Source organism: Corvus hawaiiensis, chromosome 23, assembly GCF_020740725.1.
Source record: "Corvus hawaiiensis isolate bCorHaw1 chromosome 23, bCorHaw1.pri.cur, whole genome shotgun sequence".
Classification (NCBI taxonomy): domain Eukaryota; kingdom Metazoa; phylum Chordata; class Aves; order Passeriformes; family Corvidae; genus Corvus; species Corvus hawaiiensis.
In genome coordinates, this window is record NC_063235.1 from 2,672,525 (window position 1) to 2,688,892 (window position 16,368).

At 45.0% G+C, this 16,368-nt stretch overlaps 1 protein-coding gene across 19 annotated transcripts; it reads left to right on the top strand.

Moving 5' to 3' along the window:
• The first annotated feature begins 848 nt into the window (after positions 1-848).
• HTR1D (5-hydroxytryptamine receptor 1D) lies at positions 849-14,421 on the top strand. Of its 19 annotated transcripts, none has more exons than XM_048327271.1 (5): positions 849-963; positions 1,730-2,183; positions 7,504-9,733; positions 9,938-9,978; positions 11,414-14,421. In XM_048327271.1, exon 5 carries the CDS (start codon positions 12,574-12,576, stop codon positions 13,708-13,710), a length of 1,137 nt encoding a protein of 378 aa, XP_048183228.1. In that variant the 5' UTR covers positions 849-963; positions 1,730-2,183; positions 7,504-9,733; positions 9,938-9,978; positions 11,414-12,573; the 3' UTR covers positions 13,711-14,421. The 19 variants fall into 19 exon arrangements, with proteins under 19 accessions (XP_048183228.1, XP_048183229.1, XP_048183234.1 ...); XM_048327272.1 differs by having other exon boundaries at positions 7,504-9,178; positions 9,680-9,733; positions 9,938-14,421; XM_048327277.1 differs by lacking the exon at positions 9,938-9,978 and having other exon boundaries at positions 7,504-9,178; positions 9,680-9,733.
• The last annotated feature ends 1,947 nt before the right edge of the window (positions 14,422-16,368 follow it).

The window sequence follows — 16,368 nt, forward strand, 5'->3', positions numbered from 1 at the left end:
ATGGAGACAGCTGGCAATGGCTAATTTACAATCTATTTAAGGCCAAATTATGCTGCAAAGGGGCTGTGGCTTAAGCATTGCTGTTTCAAGACCTTGGAATCTGAATTACTTTTATGTTAAAGTTTTGTCTAGTGTGAACATAGTTACTGCTTCTCCGAAAAAAAGAAAAAAATAACATTAAGTTCTCATTAGTGACTAAAACTGTTAAAACCCACTACCTGCATAGCTTAAAAATGCTGGAATTAACACTGGGTCTTTTAGGTTTGGATGCAGGAGGCTGTGCTGCGAGGGGGTGCAAGCCCCAGGTCGGAGCAAAGCTGAAGCAGCAGTTGAGTCAAGCCCATCCAGGGGAGCTCTGAACCGTCCTCTATCCTTGGCCATCGGCGGGGCCTCTACCGCCACTCTGGTCATCACCGTTATCCTGAGAGTTGTTGATCCTCGAATCAAGTGGAACCACCCGAGGGTCTCCGACCCCGCAGTCTGCCATAGCCACGTTCCACGGCACCGGGGACAAGGCCCAGGCTGGCGCAGTGGGGTCCCGTGCAGGGAACTCCCCGGAGGGGGATGCCACCCCTCCCCCCCACACATCGGGCAGCGCTGGCCCAGCGCCCACCCCCGAGCCGGGACTGTCCGCGCAGGCGGCCGCGGGGGGCTGGGGTCGGCGGTGCTGGCGGCGCGGGGACCCTTGTTGCCCTGACCCACGGGCGGGCAGAGCACCGAGCACCCCAACACCGAGCGAGCCGCTGCCGCCACACTGACGAACGGCTGGGCCCCCGCGATGCGGAGGAGCGGTGGAGCGGAGCAGAGGAGCAGAGGGGAGGGGAGGGGAGGGGAGGAGAGCGGAGGAGCGGGACGCGGAGGAGCAGGACGCGCAGCGCGGGCGCGACGAGCCCGGCCGGGGCCGCCGGTATTTAGGGCGGACGCTGCCGTAGCCGGGCGAGAGTGGGACGGCGGGGATAGCGGGTGAGTGCTGGCGGCCGGGGCGATGCCGGGGCGATGCCGACGGGGCGGGCTCCCGCTGGCGCTTGGCCGGGCCGGGCAGGGGGCGCCCGCGGGGTCCCCGGCTGAAGTTGGTTCTCGGGGACAGAGTGCTGGGGGCTTCGCCACGGCGGCCCCGGAGGAAGCCCAGGGACCCACCGGCGGAGGAGGGGGAACGGGAGGCGGGGGTCGGGAGCTGGAGGCCGGGGCCTGCGGGGGCATCGCCCCGGCTCTGCGGGCGCCGGTGGATGGGGCGGACAGAGCTCCCTCGGCGGCATCGCCCTGCGGAGCCGCGGAGAGCGGGGACCCCCGCAGCGCCGGACACGGGCGACACAGGATTACTGAATGGTTTGGGTGGGAAGGGACCTTTAGAGGTCACCTAGTCCATTCCCCCAGCCACGAGATGCATCTTCAACCAAATCAGGTTGGTCAGAGCCCCGTCCAACCTGACCTTGAATGTTTCGAGCCACAACCTCTCTGGGCAGTCTGTAATGACCCTTTATGCCGTGTATCTGGGAGGGAAGATCACAGGCGATTTAGAGCTTTAAATGCTTATTGCATGTCTCTTACCCCAGGTACAGGGTACTATCATGTAAATGAAGTGACCACTTTAGAAGTGTAATTTTATGTGGATTGCCCTGGCGAAAGCTTTTAGTTACTTTTAGTGTTGTCCCATTATTATCCCCCACTTTCCTGGTTTGTATTCCACGAGTGACACAGCTGCCTGGTTTTTTCTTCACTCCTGCTTCAGGTATGATGGTGGCCAAAGGTGACCTCCAATTAGGTGCTAGCGCAAAGACAGGAGTTGCCACTGTAATATTGTACCCTTGGAATCCTCACCTGTCCATGCGTATGTACCTGCTTGGATGCAAACCAGGCTTTTCAGGACAAAATGCCCTATTTTCTCACGTGGAGCCAGTGGACCACCTGTCACCTGTTGCATCAACGATGAATGTGAGCCACTTTTGGGATGAGCTTTGGTCCTGCAGCAAAGAGCAGGACCCAGCCAAGAACAAGGACTGCCAGCATTGCAGTCAGGTATTTCCAGTATACTGCAGGCAGCAAGGCATGAAACTTGAACATGGACTTCAAGGAGAATAATGCTTCCCCAGAGGGATGGTCCCTTTCCCAGTTGAGAGCCTGATGTAAACCCCAGAAAAAGAAACTTCCTTTGCAAAATTGAGTGGACAACTGACTTTAGAGAGGTGGGATTACTCTGCCAGTAATTGTAACTTCCTCCTTGCAGGGACTGCTGCCAATAGAGTGTTAAACAGATTATTCCAGAAAGCAATGGCTGGGATCTGTGAGGTTTCTCAAGGCAAATTTGCTTTTGCTTTTCATATTGTCTTTAAAGTTAAGGCAGCATCATAACAAAGGATTTAGGATATACATCATACATACTTCTCAAGTATTAAAATTAGCAAATATCAAACAATTTATTGTTTTCCATGTGCCTTGTAACATTTTCTGGTTTTCACATTTACCCCCAGATCTGGATGATCTCAGAGTAGCATTCTCACTCATTCATTTTCTTCTGATGTATCACACTTCTGATGGGCTGGGAATCAAGCACATGCAGTGCAAGCATGTGTAAGTAAATGGCAGAGAATAAGGAAATTTTTTAAAAAATCAAACTCGTGGTGTGAACACTGCTGGTTTGCAGCTTACTTAGAAATCTGGGAAATGTATTTCTTGAGTTGAGACATGTCAAAATGCAGGAAGATGTGAAGGGCCTGGCTACTTTTGGTGTCTTAACACAGAGTAAGCATGATGGTAGTGTCCTGTCCTCACCTAAATGCAGAACAAAACTTAGTGACAAGTAACACTTCTGGCATGTACACAGCAGGGCAGTGCAGTTGCAGCCATTTGCCTGGATAGAACTGTCCTACATAGAGCTCTGAAGAAAACCATCCAGATATCAAAAGTCAGCATGAAAATTGACTGGTTTTTCCTCTGTCTTTTGAGTAAAGATTCCTTTCTGTCTCTTGGTGATGCACTCAGAGATACATGTAAAGGAAGACATCCCTTGGTGTGCACACAAGCCATAATCCACCCTCTGTGATCCCCAGAGCAGCAGTGCCGAACTCAGCCAAGATGTTCCTTCCTGCCTGCTCCCAGCCTGCCCATTACTGACCCTATATGAGCACAGATGCATTGTGCAGAAGGAATTTAGGTATTTTACTGCCTCTGAGCTCCATGAAATTGGGATGGCTAGGGGAGTTTATTCTAAAACACAGAAAAAAATAACCAGCATCATGGCTGTAGAGACTGTGGTCAGAGCAACAACTGTTCAGCTTCTTTGCCGAGGCTGCTAGAGCTGAAGAGTCATATAGGGGAGTGCTACTTCATAGTGCCTTACAAACGTTCAGGGACTAAAGGAACAAGCATTGTATGTCAGGGAACCCTGTGTCTGCATCCTAGAAGGTGAAGCTGAAGGCAGAGGAGTGTACCAAAGATCAGAGTGTAGCAAGAGAGGAGGGTAGAGAACTGTTAGGGAGCAATGCTTACAAAGCCAGAGGCATGTGGAAAATGCTTGTGGGACTGATGCCCTAGTCTGTCAAGAGAACATTCTGGTGCAGTGATCTTACCTGCCACAGTCATGGCGAGTTCATTCCTTGTGTTCATGCTCTGACATGGTGGAGGCTGGGGCCTCTGGTGTCCCAATGACATCCACTGACAGTTGTTGTAAGCAACCGTGTCATTCCTCACCACTCTCTTCTTGAAAGCAGTAAAAATTCTCAGTGTTCCTCATCCCACGTGGAACACCACAGCACCACAATGCTGAGTCTTGAGCTAGTTCGAGACCTGAACTGTGATGTTCTGCAAAACTTTCACTGTCTTGGTTTTTTGTTCATTTTGAATTGGCTATGTTTACACCATATTGCAGTCAAAAAGTTCTGGTTTTCACCATTTTACATGGGGTAGGCTTCTCTCATTCCCTTTACTTTCCTGGTGCTTCACTGGTTATAGGAAATCACACTCCAAAAAGATCATTTGACCTGTCCTTGTGACTTTCTGAGATGGAAATGTCACAGTGTCCCTAAGCAATACTTTTTTTCACTACTCTTACTATCTCCAAAATTTTCCTAATGGCTCAGTCTTTCTTGCTGTAGTTAAGTCCCTCTCCTTTCAGTATTATTAGTCACAGCCACAGGGAACAGACTATTCCTTCCTGTTCTGCAGGCTTTCATGCATAGAAAGACTGTTGAACATCTCCCTCAGCTGTGTTCTTTCAGCCCAGACATCCCTATTCCCATGCAGTTTATTCCCATACATTTTCTTTCCTGATGATTCGTGCTGCTTGCTTCTGATTTCTTTCTATGTGGTCTGTATCTTCTTGGGAACAGTGCCCAAAGCTGAATGCAAGGCTGCCATTTGGCTTTGTCCAAAATGAACAGAACAAGATCTATTCAAGGCCTTATTCCTAGTTACACACTTGCCAAGGTGTTTGCTATTTTGCCCTGGTACAATGTCACTGGTTCTGCTGACAGTGCACAGTGGTCTTACACTGTGCAGAGCTGTTGCTGAGCTGGTTACTCTCCATCACACAACAGGGGAACTGCTCATTTCTACCTGAAATACATACCTTGCACTTGTTCTTAAACTCAACTTTAACCTTAATCCTCTTCCCTAGTGTTCTGGGCTGGAACCCCAGCAGTGTCATTCCACTGGATGGAACACACCATCTACTTCATCACCCAAACCATTACTGAAAGTACCAACTACTGGGCCTCCTCGTTCCTATCACAGTAAAATTGCTAGTAGAATTGTAGAATTGCATGGTAGAATATGTTTCATCCTGCTTGTGTCTAGGTAAAATTCCTGTATGTTCCTTCACACACCACCTGCAGCTGGAAGCCATTCAGGCAGAAGTTGTTCCCAATTTTTTCCTGAATTGTCTTCAGGACAGAGGATAAGAGGATGCAGGATGCTTCTTCCAAGAAGTGTAAATCATGTTTCTGCAAAAGTTCATTTATTTACTGGGTGAGGAAGTGCTGCAGGAGAAGCCTTCTGAAGCTCTCTCATCCTCACTGCTGGCAATTTGGTACACTCTTAATTTAGTGTCTGTAGTTAGGCAGACCAATTATGATCTATGATCACAGCTTGTATTTTTAAGGCATACCTGTTTATGTAAGTGCAAGCATTAGCACGTCAACTAATGCCTTTCAAATCCCTCTGCATGCAACCCTGTAAGATCCTTTCTGGAAAAAATGTAATTCTTGACTTCGGGACTGGACAAAAAGGTCAGGCAAGGAATAATGGCCGAAGCATAAAAGTGAAACTTGGTGCATATGGATAGCCCTGAACAAACCTTAGTGGGCCACTGTGCTCATGGATAAAATCTCATGGGAGTGGCTGTGCATACTGAAACTGAATTCAGTAAAGCATCAATAGAAGAGCCACAGAGCACAGTGAAGTGTGGAACCAAGCAAGGATGATTTGGATGAGACTTTGCAAGAACTTTTTCTTCTTTGCAGGTATTTCTAGCATTTATCATTATAGATTCCAGCTGATTTTAAAAATTCCAAGGTTTTAGCACTAAGGACTCTGAATGCACTGTCCTTTTCCAGAGCACTCAGTATGAGCCTTATTCCCATTGCTCCATTGGATGAATGCTAACTTAAGAATAAAGGTATTAAAACATCATTAAACACTTGGAAAAGTCTCCAAGCCTGAAAACAGTCTAGGGATACTCTGTGGGAGTTTGTAACAGAGATTCTCCATTCTTTCTAGTACTTCAGGGCAGGTACTTGGGAGACCCCAGCTGATCTCCTGTCCCTGCTCAAGCTCTCCTGCTGTCCACCACTGCTTTCAGACTTCAGGCAAGGCTGATAGGCTCAAGTTAGGCTTTTACATGCTCGGGTCACTCCAGATGTCCTTTTCAGAAACTGGAAAGAAATGGGCACCACTAAACAGCTTCTAGAACAGAGGGGAAATGGAGTCTGAGATGAACAGCCACTCAGATGTGCCCGATCAAAGTTTCTATATCACTTAGCTCAGCCAGATCACAGTCAGTGTCATTCTGCTTGTTCCCAGATCCCACCTTGCAGGCTCTTGGACACAGTTGGCGCTGCAATCTCGCGCCCCACTGTATTTCTTTGGCCCTTAAAATTCCACTGAATAATAATGGGAGACAAAACATGAGAAGGAAAAAGTTAATTGGAGATTTTGCATGGTGGACGTCTGTCATCAGAGACTTTATGGCTGAGAGCTAAGTGCTCCAGCCCCTGCTCCCTCCAAAGAACTTACTGGTAACATACTGTAGAGTCTGTTTTTGCAATGTAATATTTGCCAGAATCACTGCTCATTAAATCCCAGACTTTCTTTTTGATAAGTAATATTTAGTTATAAGGTGTAACAGCAATTGTAACCTGGTCATTAACAATGGGTTGGATCGTTAATACATGTTGGCAGTGTATAAATAAAGGTAAGAGAGGAAAAGTACCAATAATTTCTTAAAAGCTGAGCAAAAATAGAAGGTGGGGAGAAGAGAGCAAAGGCATTAAACATTGCTAATATTTGCTTGCCAATTACTACAATTGCTTATTTAAAATGAGAAATGTTTTGCATACAGTTTCTCATATACAATGTTGTTCTCTATATCAAATGAACAAAATAGGCATGCCTGATTTACTTGGAAATAGTCACAATGATCCTAGCAGACTAGACATCTAGCCATGCTGCATGAGCCGTGCTGAACACTTGCAGTGTCAGGTATACTTTTCCAGAAATATGAACTCTACCAGCTCCCCTCCCTGGCAGTGAAGAGAGATGCTCAGCCCTAAAGGGCCCAGCTGCTGCCAGGCTTGACCAGAAATTCTGGTGCAAACAGAATTTACATAGACTATACCTTTGATTTTTCAGTGCAATACGCTATAGTGTTGCCTGGTTTTCTCCCAGGAGCTGCATTTTGTTTTGGTTATGATCTCTGGATGGGCAGATTCCTAGAGCTAATTCTAAATGTATTTCATGTGGTTTGAACAGGGCTTTTGTCTTCAAGTTGGACTCCATACCTACTCTATGATGCATGCTTGAGTCAATTGTCCTAAATATGCAAGAACTTATTCAAAACTTGCTCCCTCTTTTGAGTTCTGCTCTAAAATGGGCCTTCAGAGGGGTTCCTCTTGGCCAGAGTGCCACCTCCTGTCCTGCGGGGGGCCTTCTGGCCACCTGCTGTTGGATCTCACTGGAAGCAGCTTCAGCATGACAGAATAGACTTGGTCTATTCTGTGGATTCTACATTTAAATGAAAAGTGAGAATCAGGTACAAAATGAATTTTCAGTAGTTTGCTGAACTTTAGCTCTGTTCTCAGCCATCCCTTCACAATTCTCCAGCTTCAAGAGAAGAAAATTAATTCCCAAATTCCTCTAACTTCAGTGTGAACTTAAAGGAAATGTGCAACTTATTAAAGGACATTTTAAGTAATTTTCCTTTTTATTTTCTGTTCTATTTAGTGAAAGAGTAAATTCTGTATTTTTATTTCAACATACCTATTTTTGTACATATTACTTGTCCCGCTCCAGCCCAGCTCTGCAGGGGTGCATCGAAGCCTTCTCCTTGCAGTCCAGCATCCTTAGAAAGTGTGTCAGCTGCACCATGAAATTATGGTCTGCAGGAATTGCCCCACTCTCCAGTAATTGCTGTGCTCCAGAAGGGACAGAAATGTGTTGGGACTTTGTTTGCCCTTGGGACTGAGCACCTCTGGTAATCTGGGCAATCTCTGCAGCTCTGTGCCCAGAGCCCATATGATGACTTGATCCTAAGGAGCTCCTGGTGCCACCCAGCCTTCTCCTGCCTGTCAACGTACCTGCCTTGGCACACCTGGTGCTCAGTTTTTTCTCATAGAGACCCTCCCCTGCCACCTTGTCCTTGCTCACTAACTGCGGAGCTGGAACACAAAGCACTTTTTCCTAAGAAGTACCTGGTTTTAAGTGAGGACCCTGAACTGTGAAGCAGTGCCAGTGCTATCACCAACAGCTAAAGTGTGTTCTCTTCTCACATTGCACATGACTTTGCTTCACATTCCAGACCCTGAGCTAAGCTTTCTGCTAAGTTAAATAGCACTGCAATGTCTGGAATTGTCTCTCCATTGAAATGCTCTTTCCTGTGATGAAGTGCTGCTTGCTGTGGTTGTATCATCACTGTCACATATCTTCAGCCTAGGGTCACTCTGTGCCTTGGTTTCTCATCCTCACTGCATGGATCTATATCTGCCCCATCTTCCCTTGACTGAGCAACTGGCACACGATTTGGTGCAGTAGTGTAGTAGGACAATCCACAGGGACAGTAGTCTGGATAAACTATTGGGGACAGTAGCATGGATAAACCAAGGACAGGTGTGCCCTCCTTTGCTCTGTGCTGTTCCTGACTGCTCTTTATCAAGTCTTGCCTGCAAGCGCCCAACACAACACTGTGGCTTGCTCTGGCTTGGCATTGTATGTCACTCCTGCTGTGCTGTGAAAACCTCCCTCTGGTTGGCTGTGACATCACCTTCAATTTATTTCAGGCACTTTGAAGTGAAAAAATACCCACAGTCCATGGCCAAGAGCACCCGGTGAAGCCCAAGGAAAGATGGACCAAGCACAGTGCTGATGCAGCCAAGGCACCTGAGAGGATTGCAGTCCTGTGAAGTGTGGGTGACAAACCTGCCATGCCCCGCCTGGCGGGGCCGGAGGGCTGTCGTGGGCCGATGCCTCCGAAGCTGCGCACACAGCTGCCTGCAGGCGGCACTGCTGCCACGTGCAGTGACCCAGCCGCGCGTGGCACACACAGGAGGCAATTATGCTATTTTATCTCGAGGTGATAACATCACCGGTATTAAGGAAGCTTCCCTATCTGACCATCCAGGAGCCACTCTGGCAGTCACTCTTGCACCACTGGGTGCTTCGCAGCTACACTCCCACACTCACACAGTCAGACCTGGTTTCCTCACCAGCTCAACACCAGGTTTCCCATGGCAGAGTCTCAAATGTCTTGAAGGAGCTATCATCTACAAGAGCTCAACCTGCAGCTGGCACTGCAGCTGAGCCCTGAGCTACTGGCATTAAGTGTATTCCTCAACAACCAGGTTCTGCCCAGTGCTCCTCATTCTCCAGAGACCATGTGCATCCTGCCCAGGCAGCATGTCCCTTTGCTTTCAGAAAACATGCTGGATGGCCACTTCCTAGTCCTGGTCTCTGGTGCTTCAGGATATATCATGTCTGTGCATTTGTGTTCTGCTTTTCTTAATAGGCAGTTATGTGTATGACCTCGTACTTGACTTAATTTAATCACTGCTTGTCATTTAATGTTATTTTTCTTCAGTATCTGTAGCTTACACAAACTTAATTTCTTTTTAACAGGAAAACAATTTACCTCTATTCATCATTCTTTTGTTGAGTAAAAGGCAACTTCATTGAAATACTAAATGATTTGGAATATGTTAATTTTGTCCAGATGGTAACTCTTCCTGAGTACATGACAAATACCTGACTTGGAACATTTGTGTAAAACACTGGTTCTTTTCCTTTGGCGATCACATTAGAGGAAAATATCATTTATTTATAAAAATTAATTCAGTAACTCAATATATGTTTGGTTTCAGTACAACTTTCTCCCATTGTTGGGTTGCTTGTTTGCTGATATTTTGAAGATTTATAATTTATTTGAACTCCAGACTGCAAATACCATGTTTCACATCAGTTTATTTTTTCCCTACAGTGACTGCAAGCTGGTGGAAGCAATAGAACTACTAATAGGCTTGTTCATGTACAGGTGGGTGGGTGAGGTGCAGTTCATGTTAGTTCACATTGCTAGAATTGTTGTAACAGAGAGAAAAAGCTGATACAATATATGGGAAAGGCTTGATATCCCTTTTTTCAGTAACTGAAATCAAGGTTGGATCTGGCTTTGGTTTTTAGGTAATCCAGTCATTGTCTTTAATAGTGCTAATAAGTCTGTCTGGTGGTTTTGGTTTAGATTTTCTCCTGTGTGGGATGTGTGATCAGCCCAGCATTCAGGTAAGAGATTTCTTAGACTCTAAAAGTGAGAGCTCTGAAATGAGCTGTTAGTGTGTCAGAGAGTTAAAGGGATGGTAAAGGTATGGAAAGAAAAAGATAAAGGAAATTCCTTACAGAGAAACGAGATTAACTTCAGCATCCCTATTCACTAAAGGGAAATTGGGGGATATTTACAAGTGGAACCTTTATTTCTGACCAAAGGGAACAACAAAAAAATTTTACTATCAGACAGTGCTCAGCTAGAGAGTTCGATGCAACTTGAAGCGCAATGGTAGCAGCAGCTGGGGTCAGCCTCTACTTCAACCCCCTTTGTACCTGCCAACTGCAAGACAACCACTACATTGCTACTTCCCAAAGAGATCTGGGCAATTGCTGAGCCATAACCTGACATCTGTACCTATAGCCAGTTGGCAGAAATTACAACTATGTATTACTGTACACATAGTAAATATGGTGATTTGGGTAACAGTCAAAGTTCAGACTTCAGTAAAGTAAGTTATGCTTCACCAATCTGTTAAGTTAATTAAGAAAAGCTGATGAGTATATGGAGTGAGTGAAGTCCAACTTATACAATTACTTAGACTCTCAAGAGACTTTGAGTGATTTGGACAGCCCACAAATAGTGTGGTGATGACATCTGATGATGGAACAAAGCTCTTTGGAGTATTAAAGACAAGGACTGACTGTGCAGAGTTGCAAAGAGCCTTAGTTAAAAAGTGGTGGAAGGAATACAATACTCACAACTGAGCAGACAGGGGAAAAAAGCTGATATTACCACTCCAGGTATTTGGAATTACATTAATTGGAACTCCTTTGTGGAAATGTAAGATCGGTGCTGTGCAATGATTCAAAAAGCAAAGTACTTCTCAGAAATCATTAGGAAATAAACTGGGAACAGAAAACACCATTATGCTGGAGTATAAATCTATGGTGTATCCATATCAACAACTGTTTGGGGTTCTGGTCTCTCTCTCCAAAAAAAGGTATCGGTGTTGGGAAAGCATCAGAAAAAGGCAAAAGGGTTGAGCTGAATGTATGGACCATTGCCAGAGAGTGGTGACTGGATTTGATGGACTTTGGTCACTATAAACAGTTTTATGTTAAAAAATTCTTATAAATTGAACCTTTGCTCAGTATCACAAAATGGCCATTAGGAAAGGATTTTCCCTTCCTGGAGATAAAAAAAAAATCAAGAAACTAATAGTCTAGTGTGAAATACAGGACTTTTCTATGTCCCCTTATTGGAAAAGTACACCTCAAAAGACAAAGCATGTCTGAAAATGTGACTCACAGAAGGTGATTGTGTGTAAAAAAATCAAACACACCAAACTGAAAAGTGTTGATTCTTGTATTAGGATTTAGGAGCTTAAGAGAGGCTGTTTGACTTCAGAGTGCTAATGTTTCATGTAGAATATATGCTCCTCTTGCTCCACAGATTCCTAACCAAGTTACTCTCCATTCTGTGTTGGATGGCATGAATTGGTACCAGCGATGACTGAGAGAGGCGCTTCTCTTCAATGGTTGGGAGGAGGCTGGCCTGGTGATTATCTTCTTGGAGAAGTTCAGTGTTTCTCCTTGTAGCCCTCATAGCACACTTCAAAGCCATTCATGACCCACATTCAGGATCTCTTTCAAGAAGGGTTGGGCTGGCATAATGTAAGTGAGATTCTGGTACTCATGGGTGAAAGTGAGTGAAAGGCCTGAAGGAAATCTGTCTTAGGATGTTTCCTTCAGGTTTGTGAAGACTTCAGGAAATCCAGTCCTGGTGAACCCAAGGAAAAACACAGAAAGCCTGTAGATTGCATGCTGTGCTATAATGTGCACTAGTGCATTGGGGTCTGGTACCCAACACCTGACTTAAGCATTTGAAGACTAATTGTTGAAGGGAAAACCTGAATAGTCTGGAGAAATAAATGAAAATGGAGATCTGTACTTGAAGAAGTCTTGATTTGCAAATCTGGCAGAAATTATGTTTACAGAAGGAATCCAGAAGTACTGTTTTGTGTCTTAGGTACTCTACGAATAAAGTGTCCCTTGTAAATACCAAGAACATGACAGTCAGCAATTAGGGAGAAAAGGAAAATACTCTTGAGGGTAGCTTTATCCCAAGCAAAGGGGCATCAACTGCATGCCGAGATGTTTCTTTTCCATCTGTTATTCCAATTCCTTCAGTATTGATTTATTCAGCTTTGCAGAAGATTAGGTCAGGAAGGAGGTGTGAAAAAAAGATAATGAAGAGTGATTTAGTTTTCTTCAAGATGAAAAGCACCTAAATTCCCATCACTCTTTTCTGTTTTCATTGTACTGTTGTACTGTTTTCATTGCTGTACACCAGACTCATGTCTGGATGACATTTTGCTTTAACAATGATGTAATTGATGTGATGTGATGTGATGTGATGTGATGTGATGTGATGTGATGGAAAATCCTGCTTAGGAGACTACCTCATCTACTGTGTCAGCTGAAGTTTTCAACAAGTTCATATTTCTTCAGTGCTGGACCGAAGTATGAAAAATTCTATTTTATGAAGAAAAGTGAGCACCTTTCTTCATTGTTCCAGAAAGATTACACTGGAAAGTGAAATCAGAGCAGAGGATGACTCAGTACAACCATTCAGCACAGTTCTCTCTCCAGAGCTCAGCAAATAAATCATTGAATTTCACTGAAACACCTCTGTCTTGGGATGAAAGGACACTCTTAGGGCTGAAGATTTCACTGTCAATCCTTCTGTCTGTTATAACTTTGGCAACAATCCTTGCAAATGTTTTTGTTGTTATTACAATTTTTCTGACTAGAAAGCTCCACACACCTGCGAATTACCTCATTGGCTCTTTGGCAGTGACTGATCTTTTAGTGTCTGTCCTCGTAATGCCTGTCAGCATTGCTTACACAGTCACCCATACGTGGGCCTTTGGCCAATTGCTGTGTGATATCTGGTTGTCATCAGACATCACGTGCTGCACAGCCTCCATCCTACACCTCTGTGTTATTGCACTGGACAGATACTGGGCTATCACAGACGCTTTGGAATACACCAAACGCCGGACTGCTGGCCGAGCAGCCCTCATGATTGCCGTGGTCTGGATGATATCTATTAGTATCTCTGTGCCACCGTTTTTCTGGAGGCAGGTGAAAGCTCATGAAGAAATTGCGAAGTGTACTGTAAACACCGATCAAATTTCCTACACAATTTATTCTACTTGTGGAGCTTTCTACATCCCAACCGTGCTCCTCCTGATATTGTATGGTAGAATTTATGTAGCAGCTCGATCCAGGATTCTGAAGCCACCCTCATTATATGGGAAACGTTTTACTACTGCACACCTGATTACTGGTTCTGCAGGGTCTTCCCTCTGCTCCATTAATGCTAGCCTCCATGAAGGGCATTCCCATTCAGGTGGATCCCCAATATTTATCAGTCATGTTAAAATAAAACTTGCAGATAGTGTGCTGGAAAGGAAAAGAATTTCTGCTGCAAGAGAAAGGAAAGCTACCAAAACTTTAGGCATTATTCTGGGAGCTTTCATTTTCTGCTGGCTGCCTTTTTTTGTTACATCCCTAGTCCTACCAATCTGCCAAGATGCCTGTTGGTTTCATCCCATCCTACTGGACTTTTTTACCTGGTTGGGTTACCTAAATTCGTTAATCAATCCAGTCATTTATACAGCTTTTAATGAAGAATTTAAACAGGCTTTCCAAAAACTAATACTTTTCAAAAAGTGTTCATCTTGAGACTTTCCTCTTGTGTAACTGACCCTTGTGCACTCTCACAGCCTACCTGAAACTTTCCATGCTTTTACTCCTAAGGAAAGGAGTGGTAATTGTCATCTCTGCTGCTACCCTGTTCTGTGCATGTAACTGGGAATTTCTTGCCAATTTGATACTTTCTGTTTGGGACTGTACATGCCATAGCAGAACTTGTCCATGGTCTCTGCAGTGATCATGTCTGTATATAAGATCAACAACCCATGAAATAAGCTTTGCAGCAAGGGAAGGTGTGTGAACCAGGGAGCTGGTCTTGTGTGATGAGGTGACACATTATCCAGTTCTACCATGCTTTGTAGCCTAATGGGAGGAAGTCGTGTGTGTATTTACAAGACCTTAGTATTTCTGCTGTATATTAACCATTTATGTAGGCTGAGAAAGTTTCTGGAGAGCAGGATCTGATACTTATATTTTCTATGGCATGTATCTTACCCATGTGAAGCTGATAAAACCTGTAACTTTTTCAGAAGATGTGTGACACAGCCTGACTATAATCAGCAGCACGGCAGAGAGGCATAGCACAGATACAAGTTATGTGGATATTTCACAAATGTTGCATTTGAAGCTATGCTTTTGGTGAATTGTAGAAAGAAGACAATTTATTTGAATTATTACACATTTTATCATGAATAGAAAAGCCAGTGCAGAAATACCACAAAATAAATAGTATGAAAATTATTGATCTTGTATTTCTGTCATTTAATTTTTTTGCATGCATAAACTGAAACAGGAGAATATAGTTAGTACCAGTGTGGAATGACTAGGACCTCATAAAATAGCCAGAAGGTTCACTCCTTGGTGACAAGATAGGGAAGTTAAAGAGGGGAGAATGAAGTGACACACCAAGGAAAACTTTCTTAGTAATTAAGGTTGTTGGGGTGGATGTGGCATCACTATCTCTGGAATTCTTTCAGTACCGGTCAAGCAAACTGCAGTCAAGGAATCATACTGTCAGGACCATCTGCTGGGGCTGCAGAGCAGGTCCCTTCTAACATGTGCTTCTCTGCCTCTGGGATTATTTCCCTGATTTGGCAGGTGGGAAGCTGGCACATGGAGGTCTTGGATGAAGTCTCAGACTTGGTGTGCTGAAGACAGCACACCAAGTGGTGCAGCCCAAATTTCATACAACATTTTAGTCTCTGGGCATTTTATGTCAGAACTGTGATGTCTACTGAATATGAGCCATGCATTGCTTTGAAAGTTACCCCATCATCCTTCTGACCGCCCTTCCATCTCTCAGCCTGCTCCAGTTCATCTCCACCATCCACTGCTGTGGCCATCCCAACACACTCCACCACAGCGCATGTCCACCACAGCTTTCAGCCTCTCCTTTGCATTTGTAGCACAGCTTTGCAGCTTCTCCCAGTTGCTGGTGCTTCTGCTGAGGATGGACCATAAGTGATGCCCCAGGACGTGCTGCAGAGTCAGACAGAGCAGTTGTGTGGTTATAGAACTGCAGTTCTCTCTCTCACTGAGGGCATTTAAGGCTGCCCTGTTTGGGACATGGCTCCTCTACCCTCCCAAAACTGCACTGATATAGCTCTGTCAAACTTAAGAGATTTTGATGGTACCACTGCATGGCCATGTCCACACAGTCTGCTTCCAAAGTATGTGCAGACTGCCCACTGGCAGTGGAGGTTCTAGCCCGTGCTCACTCCTGAGCTGTGCTGGTGCATTGCCTGGGGACACGTGAGCTGACACAGGCCACAGCCCACAGGGGAAAGCCTGAACCATTAACCAGTGTAGACAACTGAATTCTTACACCCAAGACCAGTCCCTGGTACTGTTCAGTTTGCTGTTATAGCAGTATACAGCTTGGAGCTCCAGACTCCATTCTGGGCTGCCTGCATTCAGGCCACTCACAGTTGCTAGCACTGTGGGACAGACAGTATTGCACTACTTTACTGTCCAGTCTTTCTCTGGAGGTAGCTGAAGTATGGTGGCATCACAAAAGGTTAGTATAACCACCCTACTAGAAAAATGGGATATACGGTCCCATATTGGGCCTGCAGCAGAGGATCTGTGTGACTACATGAATTTAGAGATACAACGCCAGGATCCTGCAGGATCTTGTCACTCAAAGAACCATTTGTGGAGATTGGAGAAAACTCTTCCAGAGTAACACAGGACATTGCATAATCTACAACACTGTCATCTTCTAAATGAGACAGACGAACAGCCAATTCTTCCTCAGAAGTCATAGTGTGTTATTTTAGAATAATCTTTTCTATCATGGTTGTTGGTGATACAGGTCTCCCTGGATAGTAGTGACCCATACCAGGTTTTGGTCAGCCATTGAGCTATGGCTTAAAGAGCAAATGTTTAAAGTTAGGCCTTATGCTCCTTGGTCCACATCACTTTGCATTGTCTACCAGCTGGTAGAATTTGGAGGAGCCTTTCTGTTTGACATTTACACAGCAAGACAAGACTGCTTTTAAAAGGATCCAGCAGTCTGCCAGCAGTGGCTGAACCCAAGAACAAAGAGCACCCTAGAAGGTTTCCTGGAGCTATATGTCATTAGATTTTGTATGAGAGTGCCCATATGACATGCCCTCACTCCCTCAGGAATCCTTTCCTGTCCTCCAGCAATTAAAGCTGGGAGACAGTCACCAGTCTGAAGAGTGC

Coding starts and splice junctions, on each gene's coding strand:
- HTR1D (XM_048327260.1), top strand. CDS start 12,574: ATGACTCAGTACAACCATTCAGCACAGTTCTCTCTCCAGAGCTCAGCA.